This window comes from Pocillopora verrucosa, chromosome 3, assembly GCF_036669915.1.
Source record: "Pocillopora verrucosa isolate sample1 chromosome 3, ASM3666991v2, whole genome shotgun sequence".
Lineage (NCBI taxonomy): Eukaryota > Metazoa > Cnidaria > Anthozoa > Scleractinia > Pocilloporidae > Pocillopora > Pocillopora verrucosa.
Genome location: NC_089314.1, coordinates 19,970,817 through 19,990,217, shown reverse-complemented (window position 1 = coordinate 19,990,217; position 19,401 = coordinate 19,970,817). Strand labels below are relative to the sequence as shown.

Here is a 19,401-nt window from a genome sequence, read left to right as displayed (position 1 = left end):
TAATCGTCATCAATAGATCCCTCTTCTCTCTCAGCAACATCGCGTGACAGTAGAGACTGTCTTCTCCTGGCATGTTATTTCAACGCTCAACTACTGTGCAAGGTCAACTCCCTTTTAGACACAACCAAGCATCATGGGAACAGTTTCTTAGTGTCAACCTTTGGGATTACTCAGCCTTTTTGAGAGTCGAAATAATCTGATCAAACTAATCTAAAACAGAATCTAAGTACAGTAAAATACAATTCAAGCTGCGGCGCTGGACCGTTTTACAAACTTCGGGTGTCTATTTCGACGACGTTACTGCTATTCAAGTTTCTTACACAGTTCCTTTTGTCTACAAAATTCACCTATCGCTTTTGAGGAAACAAACAACAATTCCCACTTAATTCAATTGTGGTGATCACTCAGAGTTGAGGACCAGAGCAAGTTAAGATCACAAAGAAGATAAACGGAATTCATCGCTCGTTCCCCGTAACAGGATTGGTTAGTTAAGCGTAAGTGACCGCGGTAACAGAAGTCATTTTTTTTCTTTCTACGGAATAAACTTGATCGCAACAAGGCTCTGGTGAATACTTCGTTTGCACTATGGACCTAGATTGTATGGTACCGATTACTTCATATCATTCGAATTCTATGAGGTAACAAAAAAAACTCTTCAGAAATAAAACAATTCAGACAACGAACAAACATTCTGACAGGGAACTAAGTGCTGTTTTATTGTGACTCTCAACTCGAAATGTAATATTTTTCAATGTCATTTTTATCCCATATATCTGCCTTAGAACCAAATTGGTTTAAGTGAGGGCTTTTTAGCTTGTCAATGGTTGCCTCTTAAAAGTCTATGTGATTATTTTTATCTATGGTTAGATCTGCCGAAAGTCCTTTTGTTTTGACGATTCAATTATGCAAATTTGGCTCGATAAAATTTCGTTGCTCGTTTGTTGTATAATTCAGGTAATTCTATTGTTTCAAATGTTGTTCGTCTGCGTGGAAAAACTCACAAGCTTTGTCAAATCCGTTCAAAATGTCCGCTACACTTGGTTTATGCCACCTTTTTGTGGACGAACCCTAAATTAAAAACGCAAATTTAAAAACTATCATTGAGAATTTATTGATTTCAAAGGTTAAAATCCCAAACTTACAAATTGAACAATTTATTTAACAAAGTGAAATTTTTCTGGGGGCGGTCCGTCTCCATAAAAACAAGAAGTTGTATCCAAGGGTCAACTGTCAGGAATATGGAACTTTCTCGTCGAGTTTGTGTCAATTCCCTTGTTTAATCGTTTAGTTCTACTTATGGTTAACGCTCAACACTAATTCTATTAAACTGAGAAAGTAAATGTTTGCCTCGCCGGCAGGTAGCTCTCAAAGGAAAGGCATCGGGATGCATTTTTGAAAAACACGTCAACTGAACGCTGGCGGTGGCTGCGGCGAAAACAAGTAAGGCAACGTTGTTACTGTATAACTCGATAGTTATTTGAAATGATCTGGGGGAAAAAAAGCTGTCCATAGGAGCAGCTGAAAATGTTTTCAGTGTTATGGAGGATAGAATGGTTGTACTGCTGATTAGACTTTTTGGCAATTTTTTGATCGCAACTCTAGCATCTACCCACATTCATTCCTTAGTCCTGGACCACGTTTAGAAACTAGTGGCCATGCTCTAAAAAAAACTAGTTTTGCTCTATATACGAAACGTTAGGAGTATCATTATTTGCGCTTCGGAAGTTGCTAAAGAAATTTAAAATTGATCAGGTTTTGATCGTGTTCCAAAAAGCATACTTGTTCTCGTACGAGCTCTGACAAGATTATGATGCTTTCAAGACTTTTTACAGCATGAGTATTGAATACAGATTTGCATGTTTGACAAACTCCCTCAAAACTGTTGAAATGCTTAACGGATTCTCAGGGCACTAATTTGGGGCAGGTTTTCAATGGCTCCATTATAATTAAGATTCTTTTTGCCTAAAGGGTGCATATCAGCCACAAAGCCGCAAATTGTGTTTTTCAAGAAGCTTTTAATTTATCCTTGGGAGCTGTGCTCAGCTTTTCGCTTGTTTGATTCCAAACATAATTTAGTGGAAGGATAACGAGTAAATTCTGTACGATTTGTGTGTTCATGAGCACATATTATAAATAATATATAATTGTGAAAGTACAGTGACAGTTATTTCTCCATCAATTTCACTGTAAATAAGTGGCCGTTGTTGTGATATGTTTGCTATGTTTATCGAACGGAGCGGACGCCTACCGCAATTAAAATTAATTCGTTAACAATTTTATGCAATTATAGTTTTTCCTCGAAAAAAGCACGTAACGAATATTAGTTCTTGAAAAACTGTTCAGTAATTAAAATGAAGGGGAAGAGACTTTTTTTTAACTGTAAAAGCACAAGAAGAGTAATTTCGTAATTAACACGGTCGGGAAATTGTTAATAAATAGAATTCGTAAAAGAAATTCATTTCCTCAAGGTTGATTTTAGACTTAACACAGGGATCCATTTCGCCAACTTGCTAGAATTGTATCTTATGTAAACTTGCTAATGCGTGACTCGGCTAATTCCAATTCTGCTAACGATATCAACTTTTAAATAATTAAATCGCACTGCAATAATTCTCAGGCTGTTGACGATATCAACTTTTAAATAATTAAATCGCGCTGTAATAATGATCTTGCTGCCCTATGCGTCATGTTGTTCAGATGCACGAACTGTGAGTTGAGAGCATAAATCATCTACAAGAGTGTTTAGCAAGGTAGGCCACTTTTTTTCATCCGTTTCAGTTTTCGTACCTTCATGACAAATGTTTAGTTGATTAACGATATGTTGATTGGCAGCGATAAAAATCATGAAAAGATAACCTTTTTTCTAGAAAAGATAGAAACGAGCATAGCAACAATATTCTGTTCTTCGCGTTTAAAAACAACTGCTGTGCTTCTGAAATCATATTTATTTTGTATACGGTTAAGAGGTCAGGATTACAAAAAATATATATATTGAGATTGCATCTATTCTCGTGTTTAAGATTGGACGATGTATTGAACGCTCGCCGTGGGATTTTTTTCTTTTTTGCTTCCAAATTCTGCAGGTCTCAGAACATTTAAAAAATATAATACATGCACGCGCAGTACGAAATTGTGAAATATCACTTTAAAACATGTTAACAGGTGGCAGTATAAAAAGTGACATTTTCCTGAGTACATTAACAGTTGAGAGAGCAGTTATAAATCATAAATTTGGCAGAAGTTTCAGTGAACAATGCTCCTTTATTTTCATCGCGACAAACACTGATGTTTTCTTTCGTGAGAGAAAACCATAGTCAACAATCAACAAAATTCTAATGAAAACGTAATGATCACTTTCTATCAGATGTGCATATGGTAACAGCTACAAATTTGCAAGTTTGCAGAAGCGTTGTTTAACCAAAAGGAACACGGAATTGCTCTGTTAGTTGTAACTTCTCTTAGAGAGAAAATTCCTTATGTATATATTATTGAATTCAGTGAACATAAAGTTTGAAATGCAAAGCCGTTTTAACTACATATTTGTCTTTAGAATGAACACGTCGAATGGTTCAATAAAATTCATGACTACCACTGATGTGAAATAATCTAGCTCAGGGCTCACGAAAGTTGCCGTGACCAAAACTATCACTTCGAATTGCACGCTATTTGTTCACTAAGCAACCGTCTTTGTCATGATGATGAAAACATTGCGAGGATGATGTATGCTTTAGCGGTCCAAATGTTTTCCAAACTTAAGCAGCCATCTGAATTAACACTTTTTAAAAGTTTCCTACAAACAAGAAATTTCACTCCTCCGAGAGAGCCCGAGGGGATTACAAAAATTGTCCTAGTGGTGTGGAAACTCTTCCAATTACTGGACTTACCCGCTAGATTTACTTTGCTCGTTGCTAATGAGACATACGTTGTACTTAATAAAACATTGGCACGAGTTACTTCTTACGAGAGGGCCCGAGAGGGTTAAAATTATTGTCCTGGTGGGGTCGGTAGTGAAAAAGTAAAGGGGTTTTAACTGTTATGCATATTTTAATTTTTCTGTATTAAAGCCGAATAACTTGCGTCGATTACATGCGCAGCTTACCACTATTGTTGCGTAATAACCGTACATGAGCCACCCAACCGGTATAAATCCTCATTGCAAATAGTTCATCTTTAAAAATGAAAAAAAAAAAAAAATAGATTTGATGACGGTTTCTACAGTGACTAGCTGATATATTGACAAGTGAATGCCCTATTTTCTGTTTTCTTAGGATTTGAATGAGCTGATTTTCATGTAGATTAAAAAGCATTGTTGGGGAGGGCCTTGACAGTTTCCATTCAGTGTTTTACATATGAACTAAGCCTTGTCGTCATTTCAAAATTTTTCCAGCATACAATAAACAAAAGAAACCTTCGGCAACAGTCCAATTCCAATTAAAAACCTTTACACGAGATGAAATTAGTGGCCTAAAGATTTATTTATTTTCCCTGACTACTTCAGGGGGGTTCTTCACGTGGTATTTTCCCTTAAAAATCATGGATATCTTCCAGTTGAAGTCCAGCCAATTGTAAAATTGTGACGGTCAACAGGAACTTGGTGGCTTATTCCTGCAGAGCTACCGAATAGTATGTCCTTGTGTATGACTGGGCTTAAAATTTTTCTTACATAATTTTGACAAAAAAAATTAACATTGGGAGAACTGCCTTTCTTTAAAGATGTATTTAAATATTTTCATTGTCAAAATTTGCTTGTCAAGTGACAGGTTATCATTTAGTTATGACGGGCGGATTGCACTGTTTTGTAAACATAATTAGTACGGCGTTTTGGTTCGAAATTGCTTTACAACGAGTAGGTGTGTTTTTTGTATTAACAAGGACAGAGCTCAGTACATAGATAATCAAAACAATCTCTCTTGTGCGACGAAATTGTCAGACATTGTCTTAAATTGCTGGTACAAGACCACTGCGGGAGTCTGTAGCCATTTCAGCCCTAAACGAGGAATTGTAAATATACAAAAAAACATTTTTAAATATCTTTTCCCCTGTACAGGAAACTCTTTCAGACAAATTCTCACTTTCATCATGTGATTTTTATTCGGAAAGAGTAATATGAACTTGAAATACTTCCATTCTAGCTCCTAAATAAACGTTCGCTAGAATCCCTGGCTATGATCCAAAACTATACCCTAATTGACGTTTAGTAACAATTAAGTTTATTCATTTGTCAGTGGTTAGGATGTGAGTGTTTGGAACCCGGCCCATTAATTACAATTTATTTTCAATGGAGAGGACGGCGTACCTCAACCAAGCAGGTACATGCAACAAACTATTATATTTCATATTTCAGGAACCACGGTACAAATTTAAAATTATTACCCAATTGGAAGAGTTTGCATGATGAAAAAATTTAAAGAAATCAAGTGAAATACGTCTTCAATTCGGTAAGTTTGCTGTCTTTCGTGTAGATATAGTTACTTAAAATCTATGACTGCTACGATAATGAAGCTAAAACGCGATGCTCTGAAGTTTAAATACGATCGATATGCCTTGCCGGCGTTCGATTTCTTTCACTTCTTTTCAGCCAATGCGAGCGAATCTATAATTTTTCTTAGAATATGTGTGTCTTACAATGAAAAAATTATTTATTATCACCAATTATAGTCGCTGATGCCGTGTAATGTCACCTTAACTGATTCGCGTTATTCCAATTTTGGGACGTTCACAGTCTTTTTTTATTAAGCCAAATCGACCTTAACGCGTCACTACCAAGATGAAATATGTCAAACAACTCAGATATTTTGAGATAAACCTAGGTATAAAGAATATTTTGATTAAAAATAAACAATATTGTTGAAAATTCTCTTTTTTTCTTTTTAAACTTGCTCTTTTAAAGAAGCTTGACACGCTGGTAATGCAACAAAACAAAATGTGCCGTTGCTCCTTTTGTCTATAAAGCTTTCTTTCTGTACTGAGTATGTCATGTCCAGTAGGTAAATACTGAAGACACTTGGATGTTAATACTAGTACACGTATACAAATAGTCCCATTTTATGTCAGTGCAAGAAATGTCGCCTGTTTACCGAGAGAACATATCTGTTTACTTAATGCAGGGAGCCTTAATCGACTTTTACTTAAATTACTCTTTCACCAGTTCTCTTTTATCTTTATTTTCGAAATTTTGACGTTATGGTGAAGTGTACGTTTCCATCTGTTTTGTCCTCATCAAATATGTAATAATTATGAAAATGTTGTGAACTTTTCAATTATGGCAAACAAGTGTGGGAAGGAAAATTTGTTACACGCTGGGTGATCACATTTATTTATATGTAACTGAAAACGGTTTCTTTCTCAGCTCTTTACATCGGTGTTACTGACAATTTAGGTTTTAAATGATTCTGTCGTTTCAACACCTGATCGATTATCAAAATCTTAACTCTTCTTGCTTGGAAAAGGAGAATACGTAATGTCATCATTCTTCCACAAAATATCATATTATATAACTATAAGTCATCATTATTTGTTAACAACACTGATTTCGTGCACATTGTGACTCTGTTTTCATGCTGTTGAAGTGCAATGCTTTTTATCTAGAATTGACTTTCTTCCGCCACTTTGCAGAAAAAGCAGTTGTTAACTAATTCAATTTTACATAGAAAAGCTAATTTATTTCATGCTGTTCCAAAAGCTGGTTTTCAAAATCTTCTTTAAGTCTGAAATTTAGGACAATACCATCAGTAATTATGTAGACTAACACACGAAATGTAATAATGATAGTACAAAATTAGACTTTGTAACCGCAATGTCACGTATTTATTGACTCAACAGCCAGTTTTATTACACTGGCGGATATTACAAGATACTAAACTAATTCCCGATTGGAGTGTAGTGTTTACCGCAGAAAAATAGGGAGGTTTTATTTCTTTCCATCTTCCTTTCTCTGCGGGAAACGACTAAGATTCGTGTTTTTTTTTTATCTGCGAATAGACACACAAAAAAATAGGAAGTTGCCGATAAGTACTTACAATGAATATCATGCAGAGATACAGAACCCTCGTTGAAGTCGCGTGGTATGGTCTGGCTGATGACATGCAATTTAGTTCCTAACTTACAAAAACAGCTGTAATGCCAATCAATATTACATCCTGCTTCGCACAAATCAAAACAGACCGTCCGCTAACATCTTGCCGACTTATGACCAAGGGAAGGCCTCACTTGAATCGTGGGAGGGTAAGTCTTTGGAGAGCCTAGCTCAATGGCTGAGGACATGAAACCTAGTTAAGTTTCAATCCAGGTATTCAGCACGTTTGAACTGTTCGTCACCGGCAGGAGCAAACTGCTGATACAATGGCGGACAAAACAGGAAACTCAAAGCAAAGTGCATCTCTGTGATATTTACATCAAGAAACGCTGACAGTGAAAACGATACACATTATACTCACTTTTTTTCAGTCGATAAAGGCAAATTTATCCGTGTGATGGTCTTCGTAATCTTTTTGGTGAATTGAGGGACACAATTCTGCCCATATTTTTTCTTCAAAATTCAATCACTTTATATGGCTAGGAGTGCTAATTCATGATGTTTACCTAAAAAGGTAGTTTCACCGGTGGGGTCATTTGGTAATGTAAAATGAAACATGCTAAACAGATGACCATGCAGTAAACAAAGTTCTTCATGTCTTAAGTGACAAGTAACTATCGGTTTCAGCAACGAATCCAAATTCTTGAGGAACATTTGTACGTACGTAAAACTGTCGATTGGGAAAAAAAGTTTTCCTTTCTTTCTTCTTGTTAAACGTGCGTTTGATTAGCAAGGCGTTAGTAGTCGATTCTTCGGGAAAATTATGAGGCAGAAATTCTGATTTGGTTAAACGCTTTTCGTAGTGTCGCATCGGTTTTCTTTTTAGAATTCTTCCCCATAATGCATGGGTTGTTGTTGTTGTTTTTAGATAAATGTCTAGATGTTGTTCGTAGATAAATTATCTACGCTTCTCTGAAAACCAGGTTTTCCTGAAATTAACGAACGATTCGGACAGGCTGACTGCCTCTTTCTCTCGGCTATTTTCAAATTAAACGTATCTTTGTATGTAACTACATAGATAAGTGCATTCGTCGGAGAAAATCAAAGTCGTAGAGGAAAAAACTATACTGTGTACTGAATGTATGAATGTTTACCGTTTTACTCCCTAGATATTGTTAGTAATTCTTCTCATTGTCATCCACACGATTCTCGCGATGTTAGGTCAGAGAATTTAGTATTTGATCAACTGTTAATCCCGGCCCTGATTGATATTTTTCCTTATTCTCGTCACTTTTCTGCTCGATATTGTATTGATATTGTAAAGAGAAATTCTGTCTTGGTCACTGATGGGAGTTAAATAGTTAATGCCTCCCTATAAACAAATCATGTCTGCATGGAAATCAATCGTGGTACTGAGAAACTTGCCTAGAATCAGCACTTAGCAAAAGTTCTACACCTATTAAGAAAACAAAAAAATTAAAGTCGGAAAAAAATGGCTTTGCGGGGAGTGACTGTTTTCCAATGTGTCAATGTCGGCAGTGGCTTTTTGCGCATGAGCAGAGTGCCATTTGAAACAAATGCGCATGTAGTAGAGGATCTGCAGGCGTTTAAGATTCTACTTGCAGATTAGGCATGCGCATTGTTTTCTTGATTGATGAGTTGTACTAAACGTTCAAATACATAGGCACAAGAGTAAACAATCTGATATCGGTAATAATTAGAAAAAAAGTGATCTTCGAATAGTGGTTGCGAACATTGAGAGGACGTTAGCACCAAGACTAGAACGGGTAATGGAAATTTTACAAAGATCTTCCAACTTCTTCCGACTAAGCTGCAAGATGATTGAAAATTTCAGATAACAGAACCGACACTGATGACAGGCCACGATAACGCGTGTATGATAGATTAGACCATAAGAAAGAAAATCCTTAGTTTCTGTTTACTTTTGAGAATTTTTTAGTTGAATTATCAGACAGTATTTTGAAGCGAGAAATTATTTGCGAGTTTTTTGAGCGGTCATTTGAATATTCGGTGTTTTGATGAGATATTTTCTTTATTTGATTACGGGCTTTGCTGCTGGTTTCGAGTTAATATTCCTGCCACAATTCTGAATCTCGTAAATTATTTTCTAGTGAGCTATGATCAGTAATATCTATCACATTTTTGAGTAAACAATTTTTTGAAAGCTGTTTGTAGACGACACTTATGAATTATTTAAATCATATCTCAAAAAAAAAACAAGCCTCTGATCTCCATACTTATATACCCTGAGGTCATGCAGGTTACTGGTGAGATTGAATGTTTTCCCATATTTATATCAGCTGAAAAAAAAATGTTATAGTGCTCACTGTAAATTGACAAATCATTCCTTGTTGGTGCAAAATTATTGATGATAACATATTTGCGAAATTTATGGTAATATTTACTAGTAAGGGCAAAGATTTAAGAAAGTGTGCATCGATTTAGACTAAACATTTAGTTCTCGCAGTAGCTAAACTGTTCGCAGCTGTTCAGCAACCTTGAGCCTCTTCGATTTTAGAAGCTCATATTCCGAAATAATTGTTGCTAGTCTTTTGGTATTTGTGGTTACCCATGCCACTATAAACCGAGATATTCTCGATTTTTTAAACGCCATTTCTTAAACGAATGAAACGCATATCTAAAAATGCCCTCTGCTCAAAACAGCTAAAAGTTGACTGGTTAACTGAAAGTCACATTTGCCTTATTCTTGTTTTAAGCGGGTAAAAAAAAAATGGAAAATTTGTGTGTTTATTGATAAACTGAACTTGGAGAGAGCTAAAGACTCAAAAAAACGCCTTTGTAACCTTTCGTTTACTTTCCGGTTTTGAATTTTATCTGGTTGGTCAAACATAGGGCGCTAAGCAGCTGTGTTCTTAAAGTCCACGGTGAAAGCTGTATTATTTCGCAAACAATGCACCAGCGATTCTTTTTGACATGTTCTTCGTAGCATTAATTACATTTACCAGAGCTAAATTTTAAACAATTTTCGTGTCTTCTATTGTATTCGAGGAGTTATTACCCAAAAAGTCAACCCGAAGAAATGTTTAATTATTTCCACCCAATCAAAATCCACCAAGGAGGATGGCTTGCAAAAAAAAAAAACCAAAAAAACGAAGAGGTGAGAAGATCCGTGATCGCGTGTTTGACAGTGTTAATTTAAATATATCAAACACGAATTATGCCCAGACTAGCTTTGGGTCTCGAACTGTGAGCACAGCTTCAACTTGCTTCAGGGTTTATCTACATATTGCAATTTCAAAAGATCATCCCTAAAAAAAACAGGTAACTTTCTACATTGTTTGGTTGATAGGAAAAAAACTAGTACATCTTGAATAAGTTATGAAAAATTACTTATTGGTATGGACTGTTGCTCTTAGCTTTAGAAACTCCATTTCAAGAAAATGCTTTTCAATGAATATGCTGAGGGTAGTCGTACTACAATAATTTCGATTCTTCATCAATCGGCAGGGATAGACCTTTCTTTCTGAATAGTTTTCAATGTCGTTTATTAATTTTTTTCTGATCTCGCTTTAACTCTTCTCTATAATGAAAACCCAATTTGAAGCTTTAGCTAAAAATGAAGACATTTTATTGGGAATTGCATTGCAATTACGTGTCGGGTTTCTTTGAAGATGGTAGCTTATTATATCCAAAACAATGTTTTCACTACAGAATCATAATTACGCGCGCGGGAAATTATTGATTCGGAAACTGAGAATCATTTGGCATCTTGAAATTTAGAAATGCCAATAGAACGTGAAAAGGCAAATCAGCTTTCTGCGTTTTTTGAAACGTAATAAAGCTTAAACATGAAGCAATTAGAAGTTTTGTTTCGTAAACACAATAACTGCTCTTTCAGCATTATGCTTTGTTTGGCTGATGTTGACATTTCACTCCAAGTTTGCGACCATAGTTTGATCGATTTCTGTCGATCTTAATTGCGTTCTTCTAAACTGCACTCATTTGAAAAGAAATGCGTTTTCTTCAACTCTTTTTTAAAAAGGAGCTGCGCCTTAAGATTCTACGGCAGAAGTTGAAAAGAGACAAAGACATTTCCTTATTCTTGTATCGTAACCAGAAACGTAATCATCCAAACATTTCTACGAAAGCGATAATTACTATTCAGAAATTTTAATGAAACATATGCCCCTAACGCCATACTTATATTGTAGCTGAGTGAAATGTAATGGCAGAGTGAAGATTTTGGCAAAACAAACAAATTGTTTCACAGTGAAGTCAGACACAACAGAGTGTCAATGATTGAAGTGAAAAAAAGTAATAAAATAATCATGAAGAAACTATTGCAGACATCAAAATTTGGCTCTACAGCGCTTAAAATGTCTCGCACTAACAACAGACTAATTTGAATTTAATTAGGACAGGTCTATATCAGAAAATTAATCATTCGGAGAAGCCGCGCAGCTGAGTAGCGTCAGAACCTTGTTTTTTGCACCTTGCACAATTCTATAGTTCACCTCTATGCGCCTGTTATAAAATCAAACTTTCGTAAAATCTTTTAAAATAAGAAGTTTGTCGTCTCATATGTATCAGGTGTTACGTGTCATCCAAGTTATGTCTGTTGCTTTTTCTGAACTGTTGTGAAGATCCCATGCAGACGAGCACCAGAACTGTGACTATTCATTTCGTTTTCCTGCTGACTTCTTGTAAAGAAAATAAGACTTCTCTCTAACAAAATCATGATGTGCACTGCATTTCGCAAATTCAGAAGCACGGCTGATCACAAACGATAATCAGAACAGAGCGAGTTATGACAAGAAGCTGATGAACGCTTAAAGTAAAGATAACCAAACATGCTCGGTGGCGGAAAAAAGCGTATTTTCAAATGACTCATTCGATGGTTTAGTTTAAATCGCTACTGATTGGCTGAAAGATTTTATGAATGTCTATTCCTCAGAAAGATGGGTAGTTTTGCAATTCAAAGGATAGAAAATACTGTAGAGGTAATTCCAATGAGACTACGCGGTGATGATGCTCTGTCTACAACAAAAGACGAAATAAAACGGAAGGAATCCAACAGTATAAGCCATTCAAACAACATCCGCAAAGCATCCTGGGCGAAGCGGAACCCGCAACATTCGAGCATTCTTAGCAGCGGATTATCTGACGAAATTGTCTGTCAAACTTGCACGGACACGACACGTAACACATCTATGTTAAATCATAGTGGTAGAATGAGTCTTCCAATGAATGGAAAATACGCTAATAATCATATTCACTGGAAGCGTAATGGAGTACCAGACAAAGCCACGAGTCAGCAACGTTTTCCAGGCAAGGCAAATGGCTCGTCGTCGCAGCTTAGCAAGCAACACAACTCCCACTCAGGGAATGTAACCTGCTGTGGATCAACCCGTAGCCGAACTTTTCAAGAGAAAGGCCCTGATAAACCTTGGAAAAGCAGAGGGGATTATTTTGTAGCGATGCTAACATATCTTCTGGGAGTAGGAAATGTTATCAGATTTCCTCAGCTGTGCTTCAAACATGGAGGAGGTAAGGATGTTGTAATTTTTTTTTTCATTCAGTTACATTATTGCGAAATGTCTGATAAAAAACGATTCAGGTATTCTTTTGCGAACATAAAGAGACACTTTGATCTCAAAAGTAACCGTCGCAGCGGATATAACGTTACCTTCCTTTATTTGATAAATCGCAAAGTAGAGAGTGATAAGATTTCAAAACCAACATCAAATTTATATTTTTGGATCTTGAATTTGAAAGGCGAGGATTCAGTGCAATCATAAGATTTTTATGATAAAACAGTGCCTATCTACCGTATCAGTCTTCAGTATCATTGAAATAACACAAATAAATCAAGCTCTCGCGGATTATCATGGGAGGCGAGGTGGCCAAATGGTTGTGGTCATGCTGGATTCTGGATTCTGGTCTGGGTTCGTGTTCTGGTCCAATCAGAGTCTTTTACTCTTGAACAAGAAAGTTTACCTTCACGATGCTTCCCTTCACTTGACTAGGAGTAAAAAGAGGCTGTTGGGGACTGTCTATAAAATTATTACGCCTAAAATTTTATCGTTTGTCCTATTCGGAGTGAATAACAATGCTCCTAGTCACCTTCTGGCAACGAAAATTTAGGTAATCTCCGGCAGATGGGCAACCCAACTTAAAACCTGACTACAGGTGCTGATCACTTTATTATGATTATTTTCATAAAATCATTGTTGCTGCTGATGTTATCACCTTTACTTTCACAATAACTAAAGCATTTTTTATTTACTTAGTGATATAATTTGTTCACTTTTGTAGGTGCATTCTTCATCCCGTACTTCATCATGTTAATCTTAGAAGGAATTCCCCTCATTTGCCTTGAGATGGCTGTTGGACAGAGACTGGGGAGGAACTCTGTCATGAAATCCTGGAAGGATCTCAGTCCAAGTCTCAGAGGAATTGGTATGGCCGCGACCATCGAAAGCCTGGTGACGTGCTTTTATTACAATTACATTGTGGCCTGGTGCCTTTATTATTTTATTCATTCCATGAGAAGTTCACTATTATGGACTACCTGTCCCACTATAAATGACACCGTAAATGGAACTTTGGTCCCAGAGTGTTCACGAACTAATCCAGCCGAGTATTATTGGTATAGAGAAACATTAGACGTTGCTGAAGATATCAACAAAAGCACAGGTAAGAAATGACGCATTTGAATTGAGATGTGTGAAATGGTGATACTGCTGAAAGTATCTGAGATGGATTTATTTGAAATATTTTATATGCCTATGGGTATTAATGTTCGGCTCTTATTTTGAAGACGAATCTAAGTTTGTGTTTTTGATTTTGGGGGGATAAGTGGATAGTGGAATAACTGCTATTGCAGGAATTGCTGATAAAAATTAAATTTGATTATTGATTTCGAAACCAAGAGAAAATGAGGGGAGAGAGAGGGAGGCGTTAGATATATCAGGCCTTGGATTATTTCAACTCCAGTAGGTTATTTTTAGAGAGTTTCTTGAGACAAATCTGTCTTCTGCAACGTCCGCTTCGAGGCTAACTTTGATCTCATATTCTGATTAAAATCAAAGTAACAACAGACAGCCTAGGTATTACTTTCGTCTATCAAAACGACCTTTAAAAATACTTCTTTCCCGCCTAAAACCAACGCCCTGATGAACCATTTGTGTCCCCTTCATGATGTTAACAAAGTTGCCCTTGAATTATGCAACAGACGAACCAAACATCTTATGAAATTTGGTTTGATGTGATTCAATAAATCAATAGAGCTCTTTTCAACTGAATGACAAAAGTAATCCGACATTTTATTGGTTTTTCTTTAATTTGCGCTATGATTGGTCCAAAAAACTTACGCCATACTCTTAACGTATCAGAAGCAAACTTAAACCACGACTCGGTTACCCACGTTCCCCCGAGCTTAAGACAGTTCGCTTGATTTCACTTTGAGTTCACATTGGTTCTTAAGGGTATTTTCCTTTCTCTTGATCGGCCGATCGTCTTATTACCATGATATCAACAGGAATCAACATGTATCTGTTCTTGTTTGTTGTGATCTCCTGGACGGTGTCGTTCTTACTAACCATGCGTGGCTTGCGAGCAGTGTCAAAGGTGAGTAAGGCAATAAAATTATTTTGATGTATTCGTAATGTATTCCTGGTCTTGGGGAATGAATGGCAAAGTACTTCGTATTGAGCCCGTTTCGTTCACCTTTTGATTGTGGATTGGGTCGAGGGTGGTCCTGAAAAGGACTGTTGTCGATAACAGAGACCGTCATTTAAACAACCTGAGCGGACTTTATTATCAGAGTCAAGTGAGGAGTTGTTTGACAGTTTGCCAACTATAAGTTGTTCTGGGGAAACAGATTGCTCATCCACTGTTTTACATGCAGAGCAGTTTTTAATGAGTGTCTAAAGTAATCCGAGATTGGTTTGGCTTTTGATTTTGCTCTGTGATTGGTCCAGAAAACTCGCGCAATCCCCTCAACCAATCAGATGCAAAACTAAGAGCAATCGCGACTTTGTCACTCGCGTTTTCCCGCGCTTCAAGCAGTTAACTTGTTTTTAACCGGACGTTTTTCATTGGTTAATGATAATGTATACCTTTTCTCTCGTTGGTCACTGTGATCATTACTTTGTTTTGGACTCTTCGAATTCAGTGTTATCAGCTTTAAAGTAGCGTGCGGGAAGAAATTATAATATTTTGCGTAAATCAATGGTAATTCATCATTTTTGTCTTTTTATTAATTTATTTAAACTACTTACTTTTTCAGGTTTTGCTTGTGGCTCTCATTTTAATCGTTGTCAGTCTCGTTACATTTTTCTTTGTCAGCGTACATCATGACGGCTGGGCTCAAGGACTTGCAAGGCTTTTCATCCCGGAGGTAGGTAACTTCTAATTTTAGAATAACGTTTGCTTTGATTTGAAGAACTTGTCCTGTCAAGACTCTTTTGGAAACTGATTTTAAGAGGATCAATCCTTGATCTTCCATGTGCAATTTAATCTTTCTTTTACAAAAAATTTGCAACAAAGAAAACAAAACAAAACCATAGGTGATTGCGATGAAGTCAAACAGAAAAAAAGCTAAGTAGTGTAAATATGATGCACCCTCCCAAATTCAGTTAAGCTGGTTCGGTTGATTGTTAATTGTAAAACGTCGTTCTTTAAATCTTAACAACAGTAATACGTAGATGATTTTTTTGCTATATTCTCAGTGGGAAAGACTCAAAGACCCAGTAGTGTGGATGGACGCCGCCGGGCAAATTTTCTTCTCTCTGGGGGTTGGACTCGGCAGCGTTACCTTGTTTTCTACAGGGAACCAACCAAAAAACAGCTTCATAATGGACGCTATCATGTGTGCGTTGGGAAACTGTGCAACCTCTTTATGGGCAAGCATTATTATGTTCTCGTTCTTTGGCTTCAAGGCTCGCAAAAAATTTCTCAAATGTGAGGATAGACTCGCCGCACTCCAAGATAACGACTCCTTGTCCAACACCACCAAAACAATGACATGTAGCTATCAAGAGATATTTAATCAAGTAAGTATGAATACTTCTCTGTTTTAAGGGAAAACTAATGATCATAATGTACATTAGACTAACGGCCATTTGCGGTCATTAAGCTCCGGTTTGAAAGTGAGGCTTAGTGTTTTGTGACAGAGCCCCACTGATCAGGGAAAAAGTAATAATACACATGTACGTTTGCCAAAGGGACAGTGAAGAAAGTGATCAAACAATCATGTTTAGGCTCTTCCTGAATCAAAGTTGCACTCTGTCATGCGCTTTTAATAAATCATGTCTTGATCTGATTCCCGAACATTGCAACGAAGTATTCGGTCCAATTATAAACATTTACACAATGCTGAAGGGCTTCATTGTTCCATATCACTATCTTCAATTATACAACAGCGATTCTGTTTGCGTTTGTTTCGTGCAAAACCTTTTGAATAATGTTTTATTGATCATTTCAGCTTCCTCCAGGGATGTCCCTCGGGTTTGCGGGACTTAGCGAGGTGTTTACTCAGATGTCCCTTTCTCCACCACTTTGGTCTTCTCTCTTCTACTTTCTTTTGTTCTTACTAAGCTCCTCCAGTATGGTGGGCATGATTGAGATCGTAATTACAACTTGCAAGGAGATCACATTTTTCCCTCGAACGTGGAGAAATGAAGTCATTTGTGGTGAGTCTGTGTCGTGTCATTTGCTGGATTTGAGTCGTGTTATTTGCTAGATTTATTATGGCTTATGAAGCTTTCACCCCACCGTAGGTTCGTTCCCTACCACCGTGTTTTCGCCCCTGAGTGGTTTGTGAATAAGACTCCATTGGAAGGAGAGGGTAGAGGATAACGGAAATCTCTCCAAGGGAGAGTTCTCTTAGACGCTTCATGTCAGTGAAACCAGCAGAATGGGGTTAAACTTGCGACGGATTAGCATACCATCTGGGGGAAAGTGGCGCAAACATGTTATCGCTACACTCTACTGATATCGGGATAAGCTGAATCAGGAAAGGTTACCTGGCTCGTAAACTAATTTCGCCTTTATCTTTTGTAGGAATATTCTGTCTCACTATGTGTATTAGTAACCTATTATTCGTGCAATCAACTGGTTTTTACTTGCTGGAAGTTATCGGCAACGCTAGTTCCATTCCTCTTCTCCTCATCGGTCTTGCAGAGTGTATAGGTGTAGCTTTTGTCTATGGAATGGAAAGGTCAGTGTTTTTAAGTTATAGCCGGCTCTATTTGAATAAGTGTATGACATTTAGGACTTAAGTAATCATAACGGCCAATCGGACACAGATAAATATCACAAGGAGTGAAGTATTCGCGAATGACCGAGTTGCGATTGGTCTTTGTTTTTACTTAATTATTTGAGACTTACGAGAACAGCACGAGTTCTTTCAAGGGTATAGTAGTTTGCAATAAAAAGAGACGAACGTAAGGCAAACCCATATATGCCCGTGCGCTTCCCTCGAAGTGGACCGGGGGCGAGTCAATATGTTCAATCCTAACCAATCACCTGGAATAAGCAAAATCACAGCTGAATGACGCTACACGAGTTTGACAGCCAATATACCTCGGCAAACTGACCAATCAATTTTCATATCACTTGACATGAGAAATAAATCCTCTCTTGACTATGATGCACTCAGGCTGTCGTCAGTCAACATTAGCAACAACAGTCCTTCTCGGGTACTACTTTCGTGCACCCGGACGCGGCCGAACCACACGAACAGCTGTTACACCAGGTCTTGGGCTGTAGAAGCTAGTTAGCCCTAAAATATCCGAGCTCTTCATCAAGTCTTGGGCTGTAAAATTCCTTACTTTATCCTGCAGGTTTTCAAAAGATCTTAGTTCAAGAACTGGAAAACAAGTGAAGAGTAGATGGAAGCTTTGTTGGAAGTTTATTTCTCCCCTAATAATTTTCAGCGTCATAGTTGGAGGAATTGTCCAAATGATAAGAAATGGAGAGTTCACATATACTGCGTGGGACCGAACTGAGGTAATTTCAAGAATGTTATGTTTTACACTGTTTCATTGCGGTCGGTGGGGTGATTCGCTGTCGTGTGATATGGAAATCAATGCCACCAGTACAGATCTTCATCAAACTTTGACAGACTAAATAATCGCTCATCGAATAGCTTTTGATGCCTGTTGTAGTGTCTTGGTGGTTAGCCTGTGAGCATGTCCTCATAATTAACGCTACAAGACGCGCCTTTTACCACCTGCGGAAAGATTTGAGACGAGCTAGGGAGAGGTCTGCCGGGGGTGCCGACTCTAATAATGAGGCCTTTTATCAGTACTAGACTCCTTGCAGACCTCTCGGTGGCTTGTGCTGCTCAAGGTTTTAAACTGTCCCGCGGACGAAGAAATGCTTATATCGCGGGCTAGTATCTCCGTAATTCCGACCCATGCACGTGCGCGTTTGTCATATTCAGCTTAAACTTATTATTGGTTTTTACAGTATTCCGATTTTTAAACGCATTTTCACATGCAGCATATGCATCATTTTATGAATTTCTCTTCCAGGCAAAAGTCAAGGCACTACCTTATCCTCCATGGGCGTATATAATCTATCTGTTTTTCGTCTTGATTCCATCGGTGTGCCTAATTTATCCTCCCATAATGGACCGTTTAACACGCGGTAGACGAGGGCCGGATATAATGCAGTCTCCGAGTGACAACAGTTCAGTTGCAAGCACTAACTGTGCCCCGCCCTGTTGTATTGGAAGATCAAGGTCGTACAGTATCGATATCCCTCCTGTTAGTCATATCTGTGTTAACGGACATGTGAACCGAACAGTTGACGAGAATGATTGATGTTGCGAAGATATTACAAGTAAATACCGCAGATATTACAAGTAAATACCGCAGTTTATGGCTCAACACATTTGGAATCAAAGAGGGAGAACAAGCGGATGAGTTCAAAGAGAAGTTAAATCTCATACTTAGCGAAGAAGAGCACGCGATACTCTGGTCAGCGATAAATATGCGCATGCTTGTTTCGATCGCTCCAGCTGACCAGATACATGCTCTTGTGAAACTTACTGGACCAGTAAAAAAACTCAGCTTTCAAAACTCGCAACATTTTGTTTCAGAAGTGCTGATTTTAAAATAAAATGGTTAGAAACTAAGCTTTTTTGTGGTTGTAACGGAGATGAGCCGGAAGCACTGTTTCTGGGGGGTACGGGGGACGAGGTCGGCTTTTGTTCAGTGTCTTGCCAAGGCACTTCAGGGAGGTTTAATTCTATGAGATGCACCCTGGCTGATGCGTCAAGCTGCAACTAGCTTGCGAACAGACCCTAATTATCATCACTTCGGGACGAGGGTTTCTTCACCCGGGGGAAGGTATGATGTCTTGAGCAATGCAAGCCAGCGAGAGGTCTGCAAAGG

General features: G+C 37.7%; 1 protein-coding gene across 6 annotated transcripts; it reads left to right on the top strand.

Moving 5' to 3' along the window:
* Positions 1–1,294: 1,294 nt before the first annotated feature.
* LOC131794149 (sodium- and chloride-dependent transporter XTRP3-like) lies at positions 1,295–19,108 on the top strand. 6 transcript variants are annotated; one of them, XM_066163007.1, is made up of 11 exons: positions 1,295–1,440; positions 6,982–7,224; positions 11,956–12,544; positions 13,313–13,693; positions 14,538–14,626; positions 15,288–15,398; positions 15,730–16,053; positions 16,485–16,692; positions 17,063–17,219; positions 17,845–18,010; positions 18,538–19,108. In XM_066163007.1, exons 2-11 carry the CDS (start codon positions 7,120–7,122, stop codon positions 18,826–18,828), a joined length of 2,421 nt encoding a protein of 806 aa, XP_066019104.1. In that variant the 5' UTR covers positions 1,295–1,440; positions 6,982–7,119; the 3' UTR covers positions 18,829–19,108. The 6 variants fall into 6 exon arrangements, with proteins under 6 accessions (XP_066019104.1, XP_066019105.1, XP_058967651.2 ...); XM_066163008.1 differs by lacking the exon at positions 1,295–1,440 and adding an exon at positions 2,704–2,750; XM_059111668.2 differs by lacking the exon at positions 1,295–1,440 and adding an exon at positions 5,302–5,438.
* The last annotated feature ends 293 nt before the right edge of the window (positions 19,109–19,401 follow it).

Excerpts from the sequence above, each read along its gene's own strand:
- LOC131794149 (XM_066163007.1), top strand. The coding sequence starts at position 7,120 with ATGCCAATCAATATTACATCCTGCTTCGCACAAATCAAAACAGACCGT. Across the intron at positions 12,545-13,312 it reads GTGCTTCAAACATGGAGGAG|GTGCATTCTTCATCCCGTAC; the intron begins GTAAGGATGTTG and ends TCACTTTTGTAG. Across the intron at positions 14,627-15,287 it reads GCTTGCGAGCAGTGTCAAAG|GTTTTGCTTGTGGCTCTCAT; the intron begins GTGAGTAAGGCA and ends TTACTTTTTCAG.